The sequence below is a fragment of the Rhea americana genome, unplaced genomic scaffold (genome assembly GCF_003343005.1).
Source record: "Rhea americana isolate MKP2758 unplaced genomic scaffold, rheAme1 scaffold_595, whole genome shotgun sequence".
Taxonomy (NCBI): Eukaryota; Metazoa; Chordata; class Aves; order Rheiformes; family Rheidae; genus Rhea; species Rhea americana.
In genome coordinates this window covers 12,950-33,180 of record NW_028186751.1, presented here as the reverse complement: position 1 = coordinate 33,180, position 20,231 = coordinate 12,950, and the positions used below count along the sequence as shown (strand labels likewise).

The 20,231-nt window shown below is 53.7% G+C and overlaps 1 protein-coding gene and 1 long non-coding RNA gene across 4 annotated transcripts; one reads left to right on the top strand and one right to left on the bottom strand.

Annotated features, from left to right (window-relative positions):
- Positions 1 to 12: 12 nt before the first annotated feature.
- On the bottom strand, positions 13 to 19,573 carry DEDD (death effector domain containing). Of its 3 annotated transcripts, none has more exons than XM_085319537.1 (6): positions 17,883 to 19,573; positions 14,164 to 14,371; positions 5,618 to 6,017; positions 1,862 to 1,969; positions 929 to 1,075; positions 13 to 472 (listed from the first exon to the last, which is right to left on the bottom strand). In XM_085319537.1, the coding sequence occupies exons 3-6, from the start codon at positions 5,940 to 5,942 to the stop codon at positions 96 to 98; spliced, it is 957 nt and encodes a 318-aa protein (XP_085175663.1). In that variant the 5' UTR covers positions 5,943 to 6,017; positions 14,164 to 14,371; positions 17,883 to 19,573; the 3' UTR covers positions 13 to 95. The 3 variants fall into 3 exon arrangements, with proteins under 3 accessions (XP_085175663.1, XP_085175661.1, XP_085175660.1); XM_085319535.1 differs by lacking the exon at positions 14,164 to 14,371 and adding an exon at positions 8,861 to 9,200; XM_085319534.1 differs by lacking the exon at positions 14,164 to 14,371.
- On the top strand, positions 948 to 2,871 carry LOC146587465 (uncharacterized). Its single transcript, XR_014897630.1, has 2 exons — positions 948 to 1,020; positions 1,944 to 2,871. It is a non-coding gene; the product is annotated as an uncharacterized LOC146587465 (long non-coding RNA).
- Positions 19,574 to 20,231: the final 658 nt, after the last annotated feature.

Below are 20,231 nucleotides of genomic sequence, written 5' to 3'. Positions count from 1 at the left end.
TTCTTTTTAAAAAAAGAAAAAAAAAATAAAGAGGAAGGGAGGGTGGAGAAAAGCTTGGATCCCAAAGAGCAGCCAGGCTGCAGCCCGGCAGCGCGTCAGGGGGCCGTTTGCAGCATCAAGTTCCTCAGGAGTTTCTGGCGCCCGACCTCGTAATCCTCCTCGTCCACATTAACCAGCAGTTTGATGGCTTCGTGGCCCACGGCTTGCTTGAGCGAGTCCGTGATGAAGACGCCCTTGAGGGCCTCCAGCAAAGAGCCGTTTATGTAGTCGCGCCAGAACGCGTCGAGGTAGGTGAGCTCTGAGAACTTTATGTCACAGATGATAGAGCCCAGGTCCCGGGATTTTAAGATGGTGTTGGCCTGGTTGAAGCGCTCGAACTGCCGCTCCAAGGGGTCCTGCTTGTTGGAGAAGACGTTGCCTTGAAGCGCCGTCTCGTGCTGGCAGTATTCGGCTCGGACTCGCAGGCGGATATCTGAGGGCGGAGGGAAGCAGGGAAAGGCAGTTACAGCGCTTCGGTGCGCGGCTCCATGCGGGCTCAACCCTCTCCTGGGAAGGGGAAACCCAGCACAGGGGACCCCCCCCCCAACCCGCAGAGGGTGCTGTCCCCCCGCGCTGGGAGCCACCGTCACCCAGCTCCACGCCGGCGCAGGGAGCGTAACGCGCCCAAGCTTTGCAAACCGGGGCCGGACTCGGGTGCCTGTCRCCGAGCTGAGCCCATCAGGACGCGCGCAGCGTTCAGAGCGGGGCTGGAGCGGGCAAAGCGCGTCCGCTCGGAAGCCACCTGAGTCACGCTGCCTCCGTCGAGCTCCACTTCGGGGGCAGAGGCCCCCCAGATCGGAGCCCAAGCCACGACCGACCCGGACGTTAGCCTCGCTCAGACTTCACCCCGGCACCGCGAACCCGCCCCGGCCCTCCGCGACGCTCTTACCACAGGTCTGTTTCTCCTTAGGGTCCGGTGTCACCGACTTCCTCCTCTTCCGCTGGCTGCTGAGGAGGGCTCTCCCACGGCCAGGCCTCTTGGTGCATATCTGAGGTCCCGCAGAGGAACAGCAGACCACGGGGTGGTGGGGAGGCACTGCTCAGAGAAAGGACGGGGCGGGGGGGGGAGGGTTAGAGGCAGCAGAGCCATCCCCGCTGTCACCGAGGGCCACAAGGTCCTGCAACCCCTGCCGCGGCCGTGTTGAAAGCGTCCGGAGATGGAGAGGCTGCTCCGTCCCCCACCGCCACCTCGCCAGCCCCCACCAAAGCTCGCAGGCGGTTGTTTACAGCCCCCCCCCCCGCTTCTCTGGTTACACCTGAAATCCGTGACTGTCTCGGCTAGCACGCTGTTCCCAACACCCAACCCCAACCGCGCTCTCCTTTCCGCGCCACTCCGTCACCTCCTGGCTCTTCCCCYGTTCCCAAAAGCTTGCGCCAAGAGGCATTTAGCAGCCCCAGGAGAGCTGCTCGCGTGCCGGCAGGGCAGGGGGGCAGGGGGAAGAGGGACCCCTTTCCTCCGGCTCCGAGGAGACAGCAGGAGCAGGGAGGTGGTCCCCCAGGAGCTGCGAGAGACCACCCCGCTTTCAGGGCCGCTACAAACACCGAGTGCTCTGCGGGAAAGGCAGATTCCCGGCCCTCCACCAGCACTCTCTGAATTTCCATCTGCCTTCGGCCCGGCACTGCACAGGCTGCCACGGCTCTCCGCGCACCCCCAAGCCCCGGGGCAGGGCGAGGCGGCAGCACAGCACCCCTCAAGCCCCGCCGGGCTTCGCCTCCCCCCTCGCCGGGCCCAAGCATTACTGTGAAAATTCATACGATGATTTCTGCCTGGCGGAGCATGTTCCCGGACCCCCGACGCTTGCCGGCAGACCTGAACGCTCACCTGATTTGTGGGGGTGACCGAGACCGTGCTCTGCGTCGCTGTGAGCTCGGGGCGTCACGTAACGGATGGATGTCTCTTCTAGGTACTTGTCTACGAGATCCGGACACACTGGAAGAGAGAATGTTTTGCTCTGTAAAAGGGAGGCCAGAAGAGATCTGTCTCGACATGGCAGACGCCAGCACGTGCTTAAGATGCTTTATCGATGCCGTGCACCGGGAAACACCGCGGCTTCCCCTGCCCCCCAGGCAGGGGGGCTTCTGCCGGAATCAGCGCTGGGGTCCTTCACGAGCCCAAGAGTGAATTTACTGGTCTTTTGTTTAAAAGAAAAAAGAGTAGTCAAAACTTTGCAGGAGGCAGTACCTTAACGCTCTCAAGCATAGTGTTTTCCAGTCCTAACGATGACATTTGCTCTCACGCAGGTGCCCCCAACGCTCCCCAAACAAGCCGCCCTCGAGCSGAGCCGCGCGTCAAGACCTGCTCCCTCTCACACCGGGCCTCTCGGATGAGCCGCCCGCGGTCGGGAGCCGAGCGCTCGAAACCCAGAACAGCTCTGCGTAGGAGAGGCCGCTCGCGTTCATCTCCGCGSTCGCTCGCTCCGGACAGCGTCACACGCAACCCTCGGGGAGAAGCTTCCCCCGAAGCAGGCGGCGCGGTGGCCTCTGCCAGCGGCCACAACTTACTCCGGACCTCTGCCGTTCGCGCTCGCCCCCTTCCCCTTCCCTCTCACAGGGCTGCACGTACCCGGCGAGCGCCTCGGAGGAGGAGCCGGCTGCAGGATTCCCTTTAAGCTGCCTACACGAGCTACCAAATTACACGTTGATCTCCAAGCTCCACTAAATACCTGCTAAAGTAGGTGCAATTCCTCTACAGCTTCACCTTTCCCTGCAGGCTCTTGCCAAAGTCAGAGCTGCCCTGGAAGGGGGACAAGCTCCCCAACAACTTAATTGCTGCTGAAGGATTTGATTACTCAAAACGCTTTAAAATAAACCCATTGAAACCTGAYGTTATAACAGCCTACGTTATTTAAATGACTTTAGGAGATCAGACCTTTGAAATTACGTGCTGGGGCAGGAGGCATTTACTGCCCAAGTTTTGAGGAAAGTCAAACCGCCGAGCAGAAGSCGCCACCGAGTGAAGTTTACAGGGGGACTGAGCAGGTGAGGAGGCAGCTCCCCAGCCCCCCGTTATTTAATAAAGCTTTTTCCAGTGTAAKTTTTGTGCATTTAGTTAAAAACTATTTCCCTCCAAACGCGGCTGGACAAATCACAAGAACAAAAAATCTAACCGATAAGGAAGCATCATTTCTCATAACACAGCAGCACATTAACACACAAATGTCAATCTCCAGCTCCCTAATTGTACATAAATAGGGCAGCCTCTCCCAGTAAGCAAGAAATAATACAGTTAGACTGACTGCTCTGAACTCTCTTAGGGGGAAGAAGTGCAAACAAAATTAAAAGGAGCTGTTTAAAGAAATCTGTTTTAGACAGGAGATGAGAAAGGAAAGAGTTTCACATACTGGGAGCGTTTGTGAAATGCTGCAGAGATGGAGCCCGGTTTGAATTTTCTTATTTTAAAGTTATTACAGTGACAACTTGTGCATCTGACACAGGCAGAGATCACCTTGCTTTAGCCGACTGAGAAAGCAGTGAATTTCTCCCTTTGGTTTGGATTTTTCAAAACAAGTGAAGAGAGTTTCTCAAGAAACAGGAAAAATACTGTAACATCCCCCAAACCCTACAGGAACCTAGAGATACTAATCAACCAACTAAGCAACCAATCCACAACCCCCGCTCGCTCAGAARAGGCCAGATATCTTTCAGGTATTTTTCTGTATGACAAAAATCCACCACACTAAAATACTAACTCTTCAGAGCGCTCCATCGGATGAAATTCGGAAGGGGACGAGAGCCTGGAAAATTTCCCAGAATGACTTCTCTGGGGCCGAGGCTGCTCACGGTGGCAGAGCTCTTCTCCTACGCGCTCAGGCTACGCAATCTCCACAAAGTCTATCAGAGCTGGAAGTTTCTACTGCAATTAAAAAAGCAATTAGGACGGCCCGCAAGGAGAAAGGTTGTGGCTAGCGACTAACATCGAACCGCCCGAGTGTTTTATACCTGCGCAATCCAGCAGCTACCACCCAAAGGAGAGGTCCCGGCCCCTCTCCGATCCCAGGCACGTGTTCCCAAGCCCAGCTCGCGCGTCCGAGCAACCGTGCCCCTAAGCCTGGGGAAAACAATCCCGGTTAAGAATTAACCCAGCGCCGAAGCTGGTTAATTTTCAAGCTGCCTCGGTTGCCTGCTCAGTTCGCCTCGCGGCGGGAGGGTCGCCGCAGCCAGCGCGAGGCCGAGCGTCACACATCACCGCGCTCCTCGTGACAACCTCGACGTAAAGGATTTGTCCGGCTCCAGCATCGCCACCCCGCTGCCCGTCCACGAGGCCCCTCGCCTCTCCTCCCTACGGCTCACCCCCAAACCCAGGTTGTTACGCCTGCCCGTACTTGTGGTCTTTGCTTTCTCAAACACCRGCAGCAAACATCTCTGTTGCCCACAGTGCAAACAGAAACCGGAGAGACTCAGCAGTCTAGAACTGCCAAGAAAGCACAGTTACGCTAATTTAAAAAGAAAATGCAAGTTTCAGCGGTTTAATCCTGCTGAAGTGGCTGCCTTGCACTCCCTGCCACAACAGGGCACTACTTTCACGACTGGAACGAGACTTCTTCCAGGTCTGGTTCATCTGGATTAGGTTCCTTGAACTGTAAGTCCGCATGGCAGCGGAAGAAGGCGCACGTCCTTCCGAAATCTCATCGTGACCCAAGTTTCCCCACTCCAGCCTCTCGCACTGAGCCCAGCCTCACTGCGCACTAGAGGACCTGGACAGCAACAATTCAAGGGAGACATCTGTCACCTTCCAAAACYGCGCTTACCTCTGACGTTTTTGACCAACTTTCCCCCCTTGAAGGCAACTTATGACTTCATYTGACTCAAAGCAAAGCAGAAGCAAGTTTAACGAGCGAGACCCCCTGCGCACCTTGTCCTGCTCCCCCTYTCTCACTCCCCACTTACCCATCACRCCTGAAGACCACCTGAGGCATCACGTCAAGAGCAGGGACTTCAGGTCACGAGCAACCTCTCTCTAAATYGAGAAGTAAACGGTGGGAACTAGGAAAGCCTGGCAGTCACAARTGTGGAATTACAGAGCAGCAGCCAGTCTGCAACGCAGCGCGCGGCAGGACATCCCGTTACAGTTGCCACTGAAGAAACAAGGAGGCCTCAGTGCTCGCGAGAAACAAAGGGAGGCTTTAACCTAAAGCTGCACGTAGGCACGGCTTTTAAAGAGCRCTGGGTCAGAGCGAGCCTTGCTAAAAGCCCGCGAGCTGCTCCTTTGCTTTCTCCTCCCACGCTTCGTGCTGCTCTGGCGCTTTCCATGCGCACGTTAGTCCTTAAAAGCCTCGAGGTCCTTCGGCCAACGCACTGCGCTTCCAAGCTGCGGGGAGTCAGCAGCAGGGAAACGGGAGACAGCTCTGCAACGAGGCGCGCTTCGTTAAGGAGCGGGCCACGCTAACCGCCCCCGTTTAGCGGCGCAGACAAGCAACCGCCCGCACGGCTCCAGCGYGGGTACAGAGAGGCTCTTCCTGCTCCTGCTGTCAACACCGAGGATTAGCAGCTTGGCTCGTGGCAGACTCAGCTTCTAATGAATTAAACACCCTAATAACTCCGTAAGAACAACCGGGAACGCGGGTCAAGTGGCACTTACCAGCCCGTCTCCTCTTCAGGGTGACRTAGGGCAGTAGGTCGTGGCGAGTGATAATCCGGAGCAACTGGAGCACCTGCCGGAAGTTGGTCTCGTCGCAGCGGCCCTGCCTTTCCAGCGCCAGCAAGAAGTCCCGGCCGCTGCGGATCATCCCCCTCTCGTAGTCGTCGATCACATCCACAAAGAGGAAGGACAACACGCGTACGTCCCGGTGGGTCAGGTGGGTGCCCACAATGTCAAACATACGATGCAAGCTGTAGAGTCCGTGCTCGCGGTCCCCCCTCTCCTCCGGCCAGGCTTGCGCKCGGCTCCGCTTGAAGGAGGCCATCGTACAGGGCTGCCAGGCTCGGCGCGTGCCGCGCAGTTCCCAGCGGAGCACGAGGCCCTTCCGACCGCTGCGACCCTAGGAGACAGGAGGAGGASACCAGGCTGTAACGGGGAATTTTGCTGCTTATTCCCTATTATGCTCAGCAAGATGTTTAATAAAAATCCCTCCGCTAGCAGTAGCCGCTGCTCGGCTCCCTGAGGAATTACTTCCGCTTCCTACCTACTTCACGTTCCCATCCGGAGGTCAGCGCTACCTTCCCCCGGTGTTCAAAAACCGATGCTGACCCTCGGCCTCGGACACGGCCCAGCCTGCTGGATCCGCGAGGAGAACCCAGGAGTCCGGATCCTCAAGCCCCCACATGGAAGATTCATCGACGAGCTCGGGGCAATTTGGGWATCCCGCCCACCCCGCGGCGTTTAGTTCTCCCCACGTTTGGCAGTTAAYTCGTCCTCCCCTCGGCGCAACAGCTCTTTCGCTGGAAAAGCTTATGTTAAAAATGGAAAATTGGGTACAGGCTGGACTGCRCTGACCTCTGTTACCACTGACAGGTCTTTGCCACGTTAACTTATGAACCCAAGCGCCTGCTGGTAGAAATATCTACACGCTGCAATGCCCCAGCGGCAGGGTAGAGCACGAGAAGGAATCCAGACTCGTAACCCGGGCAAGCAAGGGCTGGCTTTTTCCACTCCAGCAAAACAACTCCTTGTATCTACCGGCCTTAAAGCAGGCTGCTCCGCAGTCCTAACTCAACCCTCGGCTTTGCAGGAAGAACGCTTGCTTAATTCCTCCCCACCACTGCACACAGACAGGCATTAAATAGGCTAAGCCATTAAGCACAGCCACCGGTATCGCACCGAAACATCAAGTGAAAAGCAAATCAGCCGCTCGGCAGGCCTGAACCTGTTTCGCTTTTAAAGTCGGGCGAGAGCAGGCCTCGTCAGGCTGGCTTCGGCGACCGACTCCGGGCTCAGCCCCTCGTCCCAGCGGCTCTCCCCGCTCCAGGCTCTCAGAGGCGCCCCGTGACGCAAAGGGCCAGGCCGGCCGGAACGGCCCGGCTCTGCCGAGACCCGCGTCCTTCTCGGTGCAGCGGGGAGCGGGACGCGAAGAAGCTACGGGGAAGAGGAAAAGGCAGGAGTTTGCCCGCGCATCCCGGCACGCCAGCGCTCTCGGTCGATGAGAGGGGACGCGGGGAGGTTTCTGCGTTGAGAAAGGGTCGGTCCTTCGAGCTGTGCAGTTGCGGGTATCGATCCCTCTTCACCGGACCTAAAGGCTTTTTTTTTTTTTGCCTATTGGTCTCAAAGAGCAAGAAATCAGGTCGGTCCCATTTTTGTTTCCAGCTGAACTGCAGACATACCTGCCTGCAGCAAGCCGGCCGGTCCAAAAAAGAAAATCTAATGCACCTCGTGCTGAGACACACTTCTGGGGCAGCAATCACCCAGCTACGGTTGCTGGGAAGGAGCAGTCACAACCCTGTCTTTGCCCGTCCTCCTTCGGAGGAGCAGCGTTGCCACGACTAAACGAAGCGTCCCGCACCTGGATGTCTGAACAGGGGAACCGCGCCAGGCCAAGCGCCRGTGCGACAACGGCGCTGCACCAAGACGGGTGCCGGGAACCCGCGACGAGCCCTTTGGAAACGCAAGTCTCTTCAAAAGCTGTCACTCGCGGTAAGTTTACTGGGCAGAAAGGAAGTTGCCTCGGAGGAGGTTTCTCCATGGGAACTTCTGCTCCTCAAGGCTCACTTACCAGGCCTCTTAAAGCTGAAACGCTCGAGGGTTTACCTACATCTCCGGAGAGATAGATATATCTATATTTTTTTTCCATGGCTGGGATTTACTTTGGAAGCTACAGGTGGGAAATTGGAGGCAGCCAGGCAAGAACATGGCACGTAGCCCAAACTGGGATTTCATTCATTCTTGGCAAACATTTGCACCTTGAACGTAAAAGCCCGATCTCACGACCCACTACACCTGCAAGCAAGTCCGGCTCTAGGGGTAATTTGGGATGATACACTGACTCGGGGTACTCTCCCTGAAGCTATTCAGCCCAAAGTCACCCGTACAGGCAACCCTGGCAGGCTTCAGACCCCGAGAAATGGGTATTTAAGCACTTTCGGTCCACTCCGGACCGAACAGCTTGCAGCCACCTCACGGCCGGTGGCAGGAGGCAGCAGTGCAGGGGAAAGAGCTCTGCGCTCAGTTGTCTTTTTACAAAGAGCCCCGGCTCAAAAGCACCCACGGCGGGCGCACCCGCAGCGTTGACGGCATGCGTACCGCGCGGCGGAGTCGCGCACCCGTTCACGCGTCGCAGCAATACCCTGAAACACTGGCCCTTGTCAGCCTAACCAGGTCAGGAGTCCTCCTTTCCAGCGACACGCTAGAGCGAGGGTTATCAAGGGCTGCGGCGCTGACAGTCTCTTTCACACAAGAGATTTCAGCTCCGACACCACCCTCTGTGGTTTCCAGGCAGGCACGGCAGCATTTCCCTACCTGGGAGGGCTAGGCAGAGAGAGCAGCCAAATTTGGGCAGTAATGCAAGAAAAGAGTGGGGAAAAACAAACAAACAAAACAAAGTGGTATTAACCTCAATTCACTCCTTCCTCCCAGAGCAGATCCGCTCCTTTCGGCCACGTCCGCACAGGCGGCTGGCACGCAGAGCAGCAGGTCCCGGCTGGGCCGGTCACGCTCCCCTCTCCCATCCTCCCCAGTTCAGCCCCTCAGATGGGAGAAAAGTCAGTAAAAACCTCCTTCGAGTGGCACCCAGCTTTTGTTYCCTTTCCCCTCAAGCAAGCCCAAACCGCGACACGACGGCCGTTCCCGARCGGCTCCGCCGGGTCCCAGAGCTGGACGCAGGCGAACGGAAAAAACACGGGATAACAGCAGGAATCTCCAAGCGCGCTCTTGGCACTGCCAACGACTCACCCCGCGGCCTTCGGGCAAGCGGAGAGGACGGTAACGCCGTCCTACTTCCCAGGGTGTCGTTGCCGCGTTAACGACCGCTCGCGGAGCGTTCTGAAGGTCCGAGAAGCGACGTACGCGCCCAGCGTTAYTCGCATCCCCTCCCGGCTCGACGAGGGAGGCCGAGCAGCTGCCACGCTCGGCGCGAGCTGCTCCGCGGAGAGGGGGARCGATCGCGGTCCGCTCCTCGCCCCGGTGCCGGGGCGCTGTCCCCGCTTCGACGCCTTGAGCTGAAGGCTGCAACCAATCCGCCAGCTCAAGGCGTGAGCGAGATTTAAACAGAAGGAGTTTCTCTTTTTTATTCCTATAATAAAATGCAAATAGCTTAAATAAAAATACGTTCAGTGACTACCACTCTGAGACAAAAAACAGTTTTACGCAGCTCCGACTACTCCTGCTGTGGAGGAGAGGGCATTATATATTACATAAGTTTTTTCACCCCCGAGGAGAACCGTTTTATCAATACAGCTTCTGATGAAGACGGTTCTCAGTACCAACAGCTCATAGCAATTTCTACACAGGAAGGAAGGGGGAAAAAAAAAGGATCAGAATAAAGCACCTTCATGCTTCTATAGCCACCGCACTTCCCCCAGGAGTTGAGCCACATTAGCTACATTGAAAAGTCAAACGCAGTGTTCAAACACAGCTCTGGGCTCTAGCCCAGCATACCCAATGAAAGACAAAGTTTCTGAAGCCTTGTAAACCTTTTTGAACACAAAGTTTATAGAGTGGCCATTACCAGGAGCTGGAGCCAGAGCCTGGAGAGCCGCAGAGCGCACACGTACGGGAATTTCTGGCAGCCCGCGCTCACGCCCCAGCGCAACGAAGGGCAACGCTCACCTTGTCCACCCTGCGTTACGTTCAGGCCACGTACGAGCAGCTTCGCGCAGTCCTCAGCGCCAACAGAGCTTCCTTGGGTCAGCRTTAGCCGAGCAACCGCGAGAGCTCGAGGAATCGATTGCGAAGAGGCAGCAAAGAGTGACAAAAAACGCTTCATTTAACCAAATCGTTCAAAATAACGAGTAAATCAGAACACATGAACACGGCATGGGACCATCAACTGATGTGCTGCAGGAGTACCAACCAGAAGCACATAGTTACATGAATATTGAATACAAATTGTTTAAAAAAGCACGATCTTTAGTCTTGACTTTTGTCTTTTTTTCCCGGTCTTGATTAAGCACTGAACACCACTGCAGGGTGTATGTTTTAAACCTTCTTTAGGGTCAGGGTTATATAAACAGGTCTATGAACTTCAGGTCAAATAAAGCACCTTAAGGGTGCAACCAGCGGCGAGCTGGGACACGTGGCCAGAAAGAACGCAGGGCAAACAGCGGCGCTGGGTCTGTTTCTGCCTCTACCGAGTGCTTGAAGATAAACTGCTCTAAACCATCTTTTCAGAGCTTGCTTCTTCCAGGCAGACAGAAAAATATTCAAAACGCCTGGCACCAGAAGTTATTTGGGCAAGAGTCCAAYGGGGGCAGAAAGCAAGCACTGCTAAGCCACTTGATTTCAATCTCCAGCTCCTCAGCTCTCCAAATCAGCCCAAGTATCAGCCTCTGGTAACGAAACTCAGGTCTGACATCGTCATCCCTCCAGAGAACAGGCTCGGCCCCGCCAGCACAAGCGCCGTCAGACCAGAACTCCAGCTGGGGACACGGAGCAGAGCAGCTTCTCAGAGCTTTTCCCTCTCCACCCATTCTGTGTGTCACCAGAGAAGACAACTGAAGCCAACCCAACCCAAAGGTAAAGAGCAACTTTGAAAAGCCAAAGCAAAACATACTCACACCCTTATACTCAGCACCGAGGGGGAAGAGGACATCACCGAGAAGCAGCTACAAGATTGTAGCGTGACATGACCCCACTTAGCTGAYGAGAACTTCTGAAAGCCAAACATCGCATTAAAAAACAGGTTATTCTCAACACACCCTACTGCGTACAGCAGACACCTTTCCACYGCATTTGGATGAGCCAGAGCTTTGCCTATTGCAAGAGCCAGCCCAGCTTGGAGACCAAAACACCATTTGTGCCCAACAGGCTCAGCTATCACTAGCAGCAGAGACAGAAAGCAGAAGCCTCATGTTTTCCATTCCTTATCCCAGCTCTCTAGGGAGCACAGTAACAGCCAGTGTAATGAGCTGCAAACACGGAAGGCAAAGTGTTCACCAAAAACTGCATTTCAGGCTGACCATCAGGCTGTGGGGATAAAGCTGTCTCTGCTCCTTGACTGCGACCGAACCGGTTTTGGTGCTACAGTATCTCAACTGGTGTCTATACTAGTAAATAAAACCATGCACCAGTCATTTTCTGGCGCCGTGGGCAAGGAACGCAGCACAGCCCGCACCTGCGTGGCTAAACTCTTCCCTTACACCAGGGTGACCACATCCACACTGCTCAGTCCCCTGCTCACATCCCAGACCCAGCACTGGAGGGGAGAGCGCAAGCTGGCACGGCCAACGCCTGCGCCGCAAGGCACGTCCACGATCAAACGGCGCGTGTAAACGCAGGTTCGGGTTCGAATCACACTCCGTCCTCGGCTCGCTAGCAGGGACATCGCACGTAACCCCAGCAGCCACCCGTTACCCTGTAGATTCTCCGGTGGAAAGCCTTAGTAAGGATGGGAAAACCTCTCAGGTGACTATGCTAACCGTAAATGAGAGGTATCCTGCAGGTAACACCACACTTTCACATAGAATCGAGCATTTTATTCCTCTGTTTCTCATATAAAGGCATCTCACCTCGAGCTGTTCTCCGAGACACTTCCATCTGGGTGTCTTTTCTTTAAACTGTRTTATGCTAACTGGTGGCTCAATATTTCACTGCTCTGGTTTTGGGTTTTGCAATAGCTGTAAATACYGGTGCACTAAAAGCGAACAAGGAAAGAACATAAGCAGCAGGGAGGGACAAGAAACAAGTACAGACACCTCAGAGTAAGTTGTCACCGCTTTCTTGCGAGGAAAATCATCTAAGCAGCTTTGAGCTCTCTATAAAAGCTGAGAGCAAAAAATCAAACATTTACTTACGTGCTATGCCCAGCTATTCACACCACGACACCTTCCCTTTTTGGCCTCACCCCCTCAACTGGGATCCTCGTCGCTGTACTAGGACTACAGCCTCACAGGGGAAGAGGCAGCCCAAGAAACCCGACCTGATGCCCCTTTCATCTACATTTGTACTTTCCTCACCTGCCTCTGCAATACAAGACTAGGGAAAAAAACTACCCAAATTATCCTCACTAGTAATTGCAGGTTTCAGTGRTTCTCTTCAATTTTGAGTCCTGGTGAGCAGCTTCTTATGGTTGCACCACCCAAACCACTTGAGCTGCTGGAGTTATTTTCAAGCAGGGGATTCCAGCAAATCATCATTTGGAAGAGATCCCTGCTTCCCCGTGAATTGGGCTTTCCTCGTACTTTAAACCTACCGTATCAGAAGAATATGAACTGCTTTGCTGCGTGCACACACACACACACACACACACACACAAAAAAAAACAATTTAAATTCCTTTGAGCATCATGTCATCAAGGACACGAGCGTACAGAGCAGGAAAATCTCTTACTGAAAGGTGTAAAGAATAGGCCGCATTTTAAGCCTAGTTAACAAGTGACATACATGTTTCCAGTGAAAATGGCACCAGATCCACCACTGGCATTTCTGCAATAACTCACAGCAGCCAAGGAGCCTCTCTGGGGTTTCGGATCCGTTTTAAGGGAAGAGAGGTGCCTACATGGTACAAGAGTCCAACAGAGGTTGAAGTTTGCTTCAAGTGTAATAGCAATGCTGGTCTTGCCCTCAGCTTTCTGGACCATTCTGCTATATCTAGGTGTGCTTTTCTCCCCTGCAGTTGCATGAAAAAGCCTACTGAAGAGCAAACGGACCACGCAAACTGCTGTGGGACACCTGCAAAGAAACCACRAACAGACTCCGTGAGCGGCAGGGTCTCTAATCTATCGCCCGGGTGTTATTYGTAACAGAGCACAGCCAAACTCCAYGTGAGCGATGACTCTTGCCCGTGGYTCTYGCACYGCGCTCCCGGTAAGCACAGCGCAGAAGCTAACGGCGCAGCTGGCACCGCAGGGCACTGCTCCGAGCGGCTCGCAGTCCCTGCTCCGCAGCGCAGGCAGGGCTGCCTTGCCCCCATCTTCTCACCCCGGTGCTGCAGCGTGCGGGCAGCAGAGCTCTGCTCATGAATAACCCCCCAGACACGGAGCAGTGGCAGCCCAGCTCCTCCCTGAGGAGGAGGAGAGCAAACCTTCCTGTATTAACAGGCCAGGCGCAGGACTGCRTGGAGGAAGAGGCATCCCTGCTCTTCAGTAACAGGGCAAGAGCACCTTGGTGCGAGCCAGCTAYGGCAACGCCTCCGCACGCAGGGCACGCGCGCCCGCTCCGCGGTCACACCTGCCCTACCCTTGCCTCAGCCTCGTAGCCAGCSTGCAAACAAGCATCACATCCCAGACTCGAGAGGAGACCTTACACAGCACTCAAGGATCATTAAAATAATTTAACGTGAACAGGAAAAACGAGCTTTTGGTGCCTACAGAGTGTTCTACGGTTAGTCAGTTCAAGCCTTGCTGGTCTTTGTGAGACCTCTTACATGTTCCATTCCACGGCTCTCTGAAAACAGATACAAGAGAGACACCTAGTAGTGTTTTCTCTATTGACAAGATCTAATCTTGCTTAATTTGCAAGGCCTAAGAACACTCATCGTGGYGGGGTAGGAAGGATAAATGCTCAAATTGCCAAACTCGCATCTTCCYAGCACAGAAGTTTGTCTCATAGGCACGCTATCAGACGAACACAGCCCGAGGCATCACGCTACCGCACAAGAACCCAAATATCAACTTTCCTAATTCACCCYGATTACCAAAGAGAAGGAAATGCAAACAGAAATAAACAGCTGAAAGTCTTGGTTTCAGAATCCCAGTCSTAGTTAATCTCAAGATTTCTTTCTCCCATTCTTCACCTCTTTAAGGACATCTTTGACTTGCAACTACCTTTGTAAAAGGCAATTCGTTTTGGCTGTGTCGCTCACCCCAACTCTCCTCCTGGCGATTCCTGTGGTTTAATCTCACATACACAGAAAATGCACACTTCTTCCTCTCTTCCTGTTGCTATGAAAGACGCCCCACAAAGAGGGGAAGCCAGCTATCCCTGGAAAAAATAGCTTAACCACCCAGACAGAAAAAGGAGGACATCTCCCACCTTCCCTGGTTTCTTTCAATTACAGCAATCCTACACCACAAACCTAGCTGGCGCAGAGACACGCACCCGCAGCCTACTCGGCTCAAGCGCAACTACTCCAAGGCATGAAGTTCGTTATGAGCTTGGGCCTCTGCAGCACAGGCCTTGGGCTCTCATCCTCTGAAAAGCTAAGCACACGAACAGCTCCACTGAAGTCACTTTGCTGCTGCTTTTCTGCAGGGCTGGAACTGGGTTCTGCGTAACAACTCCGGGTTAAAACCGGCTCCGGCTCCACCTGAAAGTTAAACGGACAATTTTTCAAGACTAGGTGTTTCTAGCTGAAGCAGGCATAGACTTTGAGAGTGACAGAGTAACCAAAAAACTTGTCAAACCCTTTACGCCTGCCCCAAAGAGCACGATGACACACTTGCTTATTTGCGCCTCTGTTTCACGAGGCAGACTAGCAAAGGCTGCTTCTGGGCTCCAGGCCCAACCCAAAACCTGTGAAGAGACTTTGCACCATTCTCAGAGTAGGTGAACTCATAACGAACCCCAAATCCCCAAGACACGGGAAGACCRGCAGGGCAGAAAACCAGCTCATTTTACGTCTTGCCTAGCGATCTCCATAACCGTATCACTCAGGCTGAGCCATAAAGGACTGAGTCCCTCACTGCCTTTCACACACTTTGAGCACACAAGGAGTCAAATTTTGCTTGGTCAGTCCCTCTGTCTTCACAGGAGGGCAGCAATGCCAGCTTTGGGAATCTCTGCCTTGACTCTCCGTGGCAGCTGGCTCTTCTCCACTGTCACAACTGCTTTTTAGGACAGGAACAGCACCCTATGTTTGGCTTGGGAGGTTTTCTTTTTTCTTTTTTTGCACAAGGGAGGGAAAAGCACTCAGGCACTTTAATGCTGTATCACTGCATGCAAAAGCAGAGACATAACAAATGTTTTACAGTGTTAGATCTAAGGCGGGGAGAGTATTTTACGATTTGACAGACATCCAAAGCAGCTAAAACCAGTTTGTTTTCAAAATTTTCCTTTCCATRTGGCTTGAGATGTTGGGCTCTTTCCGAATACAATAGAACTTTAAAATGTAAGAAGTAGGGTAGCATTTTACAGGATAGATTGCCCCAACTAGCTCCCAAACCATGCCAGAGATGGGCCATGTTTAACACACAGTTCTTAAATATACTCAAGCTTCATATTTCAACTCACCAGATGAGTAGAATTAATATAACAACCAGATTCCTGCATGTTTCTCAGTGACACAGACCCAAAAAATTAGCCAGACGGTTAGCATACCTTCCCAGTACAATGGACAAACAAGCACTGCCTGCAACAACCCGCAGACCTCCACTCACAGCGTGGAGGGATCACCCCGACTCCTGCTCAAAGACAGTCACAACCACAAAACACTGTATGTTTGGAGGAGGTAAACTCAGCTGACATTCATTAGAGGACAAGGCAGAGAGATTAGTTAGAAAAGAGCACATATAAACAGCTGCTGTTGTGCAGAGCATAAAGCAACTGCCAAAACAGACTTGAGAAGAAGTAAGATTAATCCAGAGTTGTCTTGTATGGAGGTTTTTAGAACCTTTCTTTTGGAGCACTTTGTATCTGGGACAGGATAGCGGGTCCAAACCAGTACAATAATGTCAGTAGGTCAGAAAAAAAAARAGATCCTAAAAATCCCTGCTCTGTAATTACAGCAAACCAGACTAGTCCCAGCCCAGTCCAGAAGAGTGTACTTGATTTTATCTGCAGGAGATAAGCATGCAGTCAAAAACTACACTGCCATCACTGTACCAGAGGGAAGGCCTGGCAATTAAATAAATAAATAWAWAAAAARGATCTGTTCAGAGGTGTACCTGTAACAGTTTCTGCCCCATCTGCACCCTTCATTGAACATTGTAGACAAGATTCCCAAGAGAAAGCTGCTGCTGTGTATAGTGTCAGATAAGCACCATGTATTTACTCTGCCCTCAGAGCCACATGAGGCAGAGGCCAAGGCTCTTGGGGAAGGAAGTATTCAGCCATACTGTATTTAAATATAGTTTACGTCACTAGACAAAGTATTTGTAACCCCACAAGTACAAACCAGATGTAAAAATAGTCCTACCAACAGCTGTTTCAAGGTAGGATCTTTTTTTGTGTGTGTGCATAGATTTGGCTAGAGAGTGAAGGGGACTCTTTTTTAAGCGCAGAAAGTGCTTTTCACGTCAATTAATTCCCCCTTCTAATTCCTACCACCAAGTGGCAATGCCAGGAATCCCATAAAAACTACAATCCTGATTTCACATGCCGATCTAACGCCCTCCCCCTGACCTGCTTCTCAGCAAATGCGAGCCCATCTAGACAACAGCTGGTTTTCACAGCCCAACTGTGCACCAAGCCTCTCCGCACGTCGCCGAGTCCCACGCTCCCGGATGCACGTGCGTCAGGAAGCCCTGGAACAGACCCTCCCGCAAAAAAGAGACCTCTCCGGTTACCACCGGCATCCAAACGCTCTCCCACAACGCTTCAGCTACAAGAGGAGCCAGAGAGGTGCCACGAACAGAGCAACACCACCACCAGGTGGGAATCCAGCCTGAGCTACTGCACACAGAAACACAGGGAGAAAACAGCATAAAAAATAAAATATTAAAGTGAGCTGTAAAGAAAGGAGAGCCCTCAGCCAGGCAAGTACCTGGCAGGCCATAACAGTGCCAAAAAACAGGGCCAAGCAGCCACCAGTGTTCATGCAGGTGCTAGACACAGACATAGAAGAAGCCTATGAGAGCACTGATGGTTCCTGAGCTGGTTAAAAGCTACACTGTGCACAGAGCTCAAAGAGCAAAACCAGCTTAACCAGGATCAGGAGTAGACACTGTCTTTAAGTAGAAATGAAATAAAACTGTGTTGAAGGAATCTGAAATGGCATTCCCCCCCCCACCTTTTTTTTTTTTTTTTTTGAGGAGAAACTCTAACCGGTACGAAGCAGGAGCTATTCAACCACCACCGCGCGCTCTCCCCGAGCCTTCCCTACGTGAATACGTAACAGCTCAAGCCATGGAAACTGAAACGCAGGCAGGGGACACATCACAGCCAACGCCAGAGTCGGTCAACGGCGGGGGATCTCGGCCACCCAGGCCAACAATCAGAGCCCTGGACCACACTGAGCACGCTGCCCCAGCTGACTTGATCAATATGCCTGTTTCCACGAGCAAAGAGACACCTGAGCAGGATTACTCAGCCCTCCCCCATTCAGGATTACCTGCTATTTGCCTACAGCAAAGCTTCCCAAACTTTTTCCAAGTCCAGAAAATCCAGCCAGCCACAACACCACTCTCGCAGGCCGCTAAACGCCTGTCGGTCTCGAGACAGAAATCCGAACGCACAGCAAGCTCAGCCTCCGCGCGCTGCGTAGAGGACCGAGCCGCTTCTCCCGCTACCTGTCCCAACAGAAACACCGTCCCAAGTTCCACGGTTTCTTGTGCTCGCCTTCGCTCTGATTCTAAAAGGCRAAGAAGATAACTGCTTGAACCGGACTCTTTTTGAGTAACCCCTTATCAGCTCTCTCGAAAACCCTACCTACTAGCTCAAGGCTCTTCTTTTAAKAAGGTTTTAGGACTCGTCCGAAATGAAACACTGTCCACATTACTGGGGCTACGCTCATTTGAAACCAGGGCAGTCACTCAGCGCTCAAAGCATAAGCCAGCAAAAGGCAGAATATTACCACTTATCCTAACAGTTCCTTACAGGAAGGGAAACTAGTGAATCATTAGCATGTTAGAAGAAAAAATAAATCATRTACAGAAACCAACCTTAGCGAGAAGCTCTTCTTGTCTTGTTTATATCCGCTCTGATGCAGCAATTTGAACACAGTGGCCAAACAAGAATTTTTAAGAAGTCTTCTATCCCCTTTTTTCCTTGACTTTTTAAATAAACTAGCCAACAAAACTGCTTAAGTGCCTACAAAGAGTTTCACATATGGCTCTTGTATCAGGAAAGCCTAACTTCCAAATTCAGATATCAGAGTTCAACATTAAAGCTGGTAGACTTGCCAGAAGCCACCCAAGAGATTTTTCGAACAACTGATGCCTAAACCTTCTTCATTCCTACTTCACCCTAAAATAATTTATTGACATGGGGGAGGAGGAAGAGGAAAGTCCAGAACTAACCCTGCTCGCTCTAGGTCGTTTCTTTTAAATACATCATTTTTGAAAAACTAACTACACTGTTTCTTTCTTACCAGCAGCACTTTATGCCACCTTCATAAACCAAGGAGATYGGCAAGAAGCTCAGAATACTTTAAATCTCAATTTGCTTCCTTAGTGTAACAACTTTTCCAAAAATTGAATTGGGTTGCRTTAGAAACCTTAATATAAAAGCCAAGAGAAGGTCATCTGAAGTAGGCTGTTATTTTAAAATTCAGCCCATACCTTCTCCTTCATTATTTACTCACAATTATAACTTTTAGTGCTTGTCTTCTCTCCACCAGTTCCTTAACACTAGCTTATCTCCCAGGAAAGCGCCTTCTCTGAAAGCTGGGCCTGGAGATGAAGTGGGAAGCTGGCCTGTCACACAGCTAGCAGCTCTTCCAGCTTTTCCTCTCTCAGTTCCCAAATTGTACAGCTGCGCTGTCCTACATTTGTATTAAATGCTAAAAATAAAAACTCTTGACTCTCCCAGAAATTAAAGCTCCCAAAATATATAACTAAATGACCAAAATAGGGTTATCTGAAGCTAGAAGGTGGTTAATGTCACACTGCTTGCTCCTAACCTCCACTCGCTTCCTTCCTCCCCTTCATTAACACATGCTACCGCGGCTCGGCCGCTCCCGCACCCCGGCACGGGGCTCTGCTTCTGCCTTCCCTCCTCCTCCCGGGCCGGGCAAATTTGGTTTCCTCTGAAGGTGGCGAACACCCGGCTTTTTTAAAGTGTCTTGGTCGAAAGTCCAGCAAACGCTGCTCAGGGACAAACCTTTCCTCCCCCACAAGTCAATCTGCCTCCTCCCACCCTCCCCCCTTTCCCTCGGAAAAAAAAAAATACAAGGAAAAGCCACAAATGCGGCGGCTTTGGGGAGCGGGCGGAGGGCGGCTCTGCCCCTGCAGGAAGGGCAGCCCGGGGGCTGCGGCGCAGCAGCAGGAGGACGGAGGGCAGCGGCTCGGCCCCCAGCGGCGGCCCTAGGCCCCCATCCCCAAAGGCCGGGCCGAGGCCTCCGCTGCTCCGGTACCGGGCGGGCCCGACCGAGCTGAGGGGGGGAGGCGGCCTGGGCCCTCACCCCCACCGGGACCCGCCGAGGTCTCCCCTACGCCGCCCTCGCCATGCCCGCCGGCTCGCTCCTCCCCCCACTCCCTCCGCTCCGCTCCGCTCTCCGGGCCGCTGCCCCGGTAGCGCTGCGGGGCTGCCCGGGCTGGAGGGCGCCGCCGCCTCCCTCACTCCCGCCTCAGGCTCGGCGCCGCCATGTTGGCTCCGTCCGCTCCTCTCCCCCGCTCGCAGGCGGCTGCCGCGGCTCCGGCGCGACGCAACATCCGGGCACCCCCGACCCCGCCCCCCTCGCGCGCCGGGGCCCCGCCCACATCCGGGCTTCCGCTCACCTCTCCCCGCCTTCACGCCCATTGGGAAAGCTGGGGAACGAGGCTCCCTCTTGGTTAAGGGCAGGCGGGCGGGCCCATCCGGGTCATCGGCAGCCGGCTTCAGCGCCCTTCAGGAGCATAGGCGAGAGCCGCCATGTTGAGTGAGGGCAAGCTGGCAAGCTGACAGCCGCCCCCTCCCACCTCCCCAAGCCGTTAAGGGCACGTAGGGGCGCGGCCGCCATGTCGGCTGAGGGCAGTCGGGGTTCGGGGAAGGGGGGTGTTGGGGGGGAACCTCTGGGCGCGGCTTCGCGCCCGTTGCGGAGCATGAGGCAGCGCCGCCATCTTGGCTGGGGGCAGAGGGGAAGGAGGAGGGGGGGAGAGGTCCCTAGGGTGGGCGCCCTGGGGTGACCCTGGAGACGGGGCGAGGAGAAGGGCGAGCGGGTGGCCCCAGGCGAGCGGCTGCCCCGGGGCAGCGCCCCAACCGCGGGCCTCCTGCCCCAACCGCTGCTAATTGCCCCCACGCGCGAGGCCGGGAAATGCCCCCGCCGTGGGGCGGGAGGCGCCGAGCCGGCCCGGCCGCCGCCGCAGCAGGCC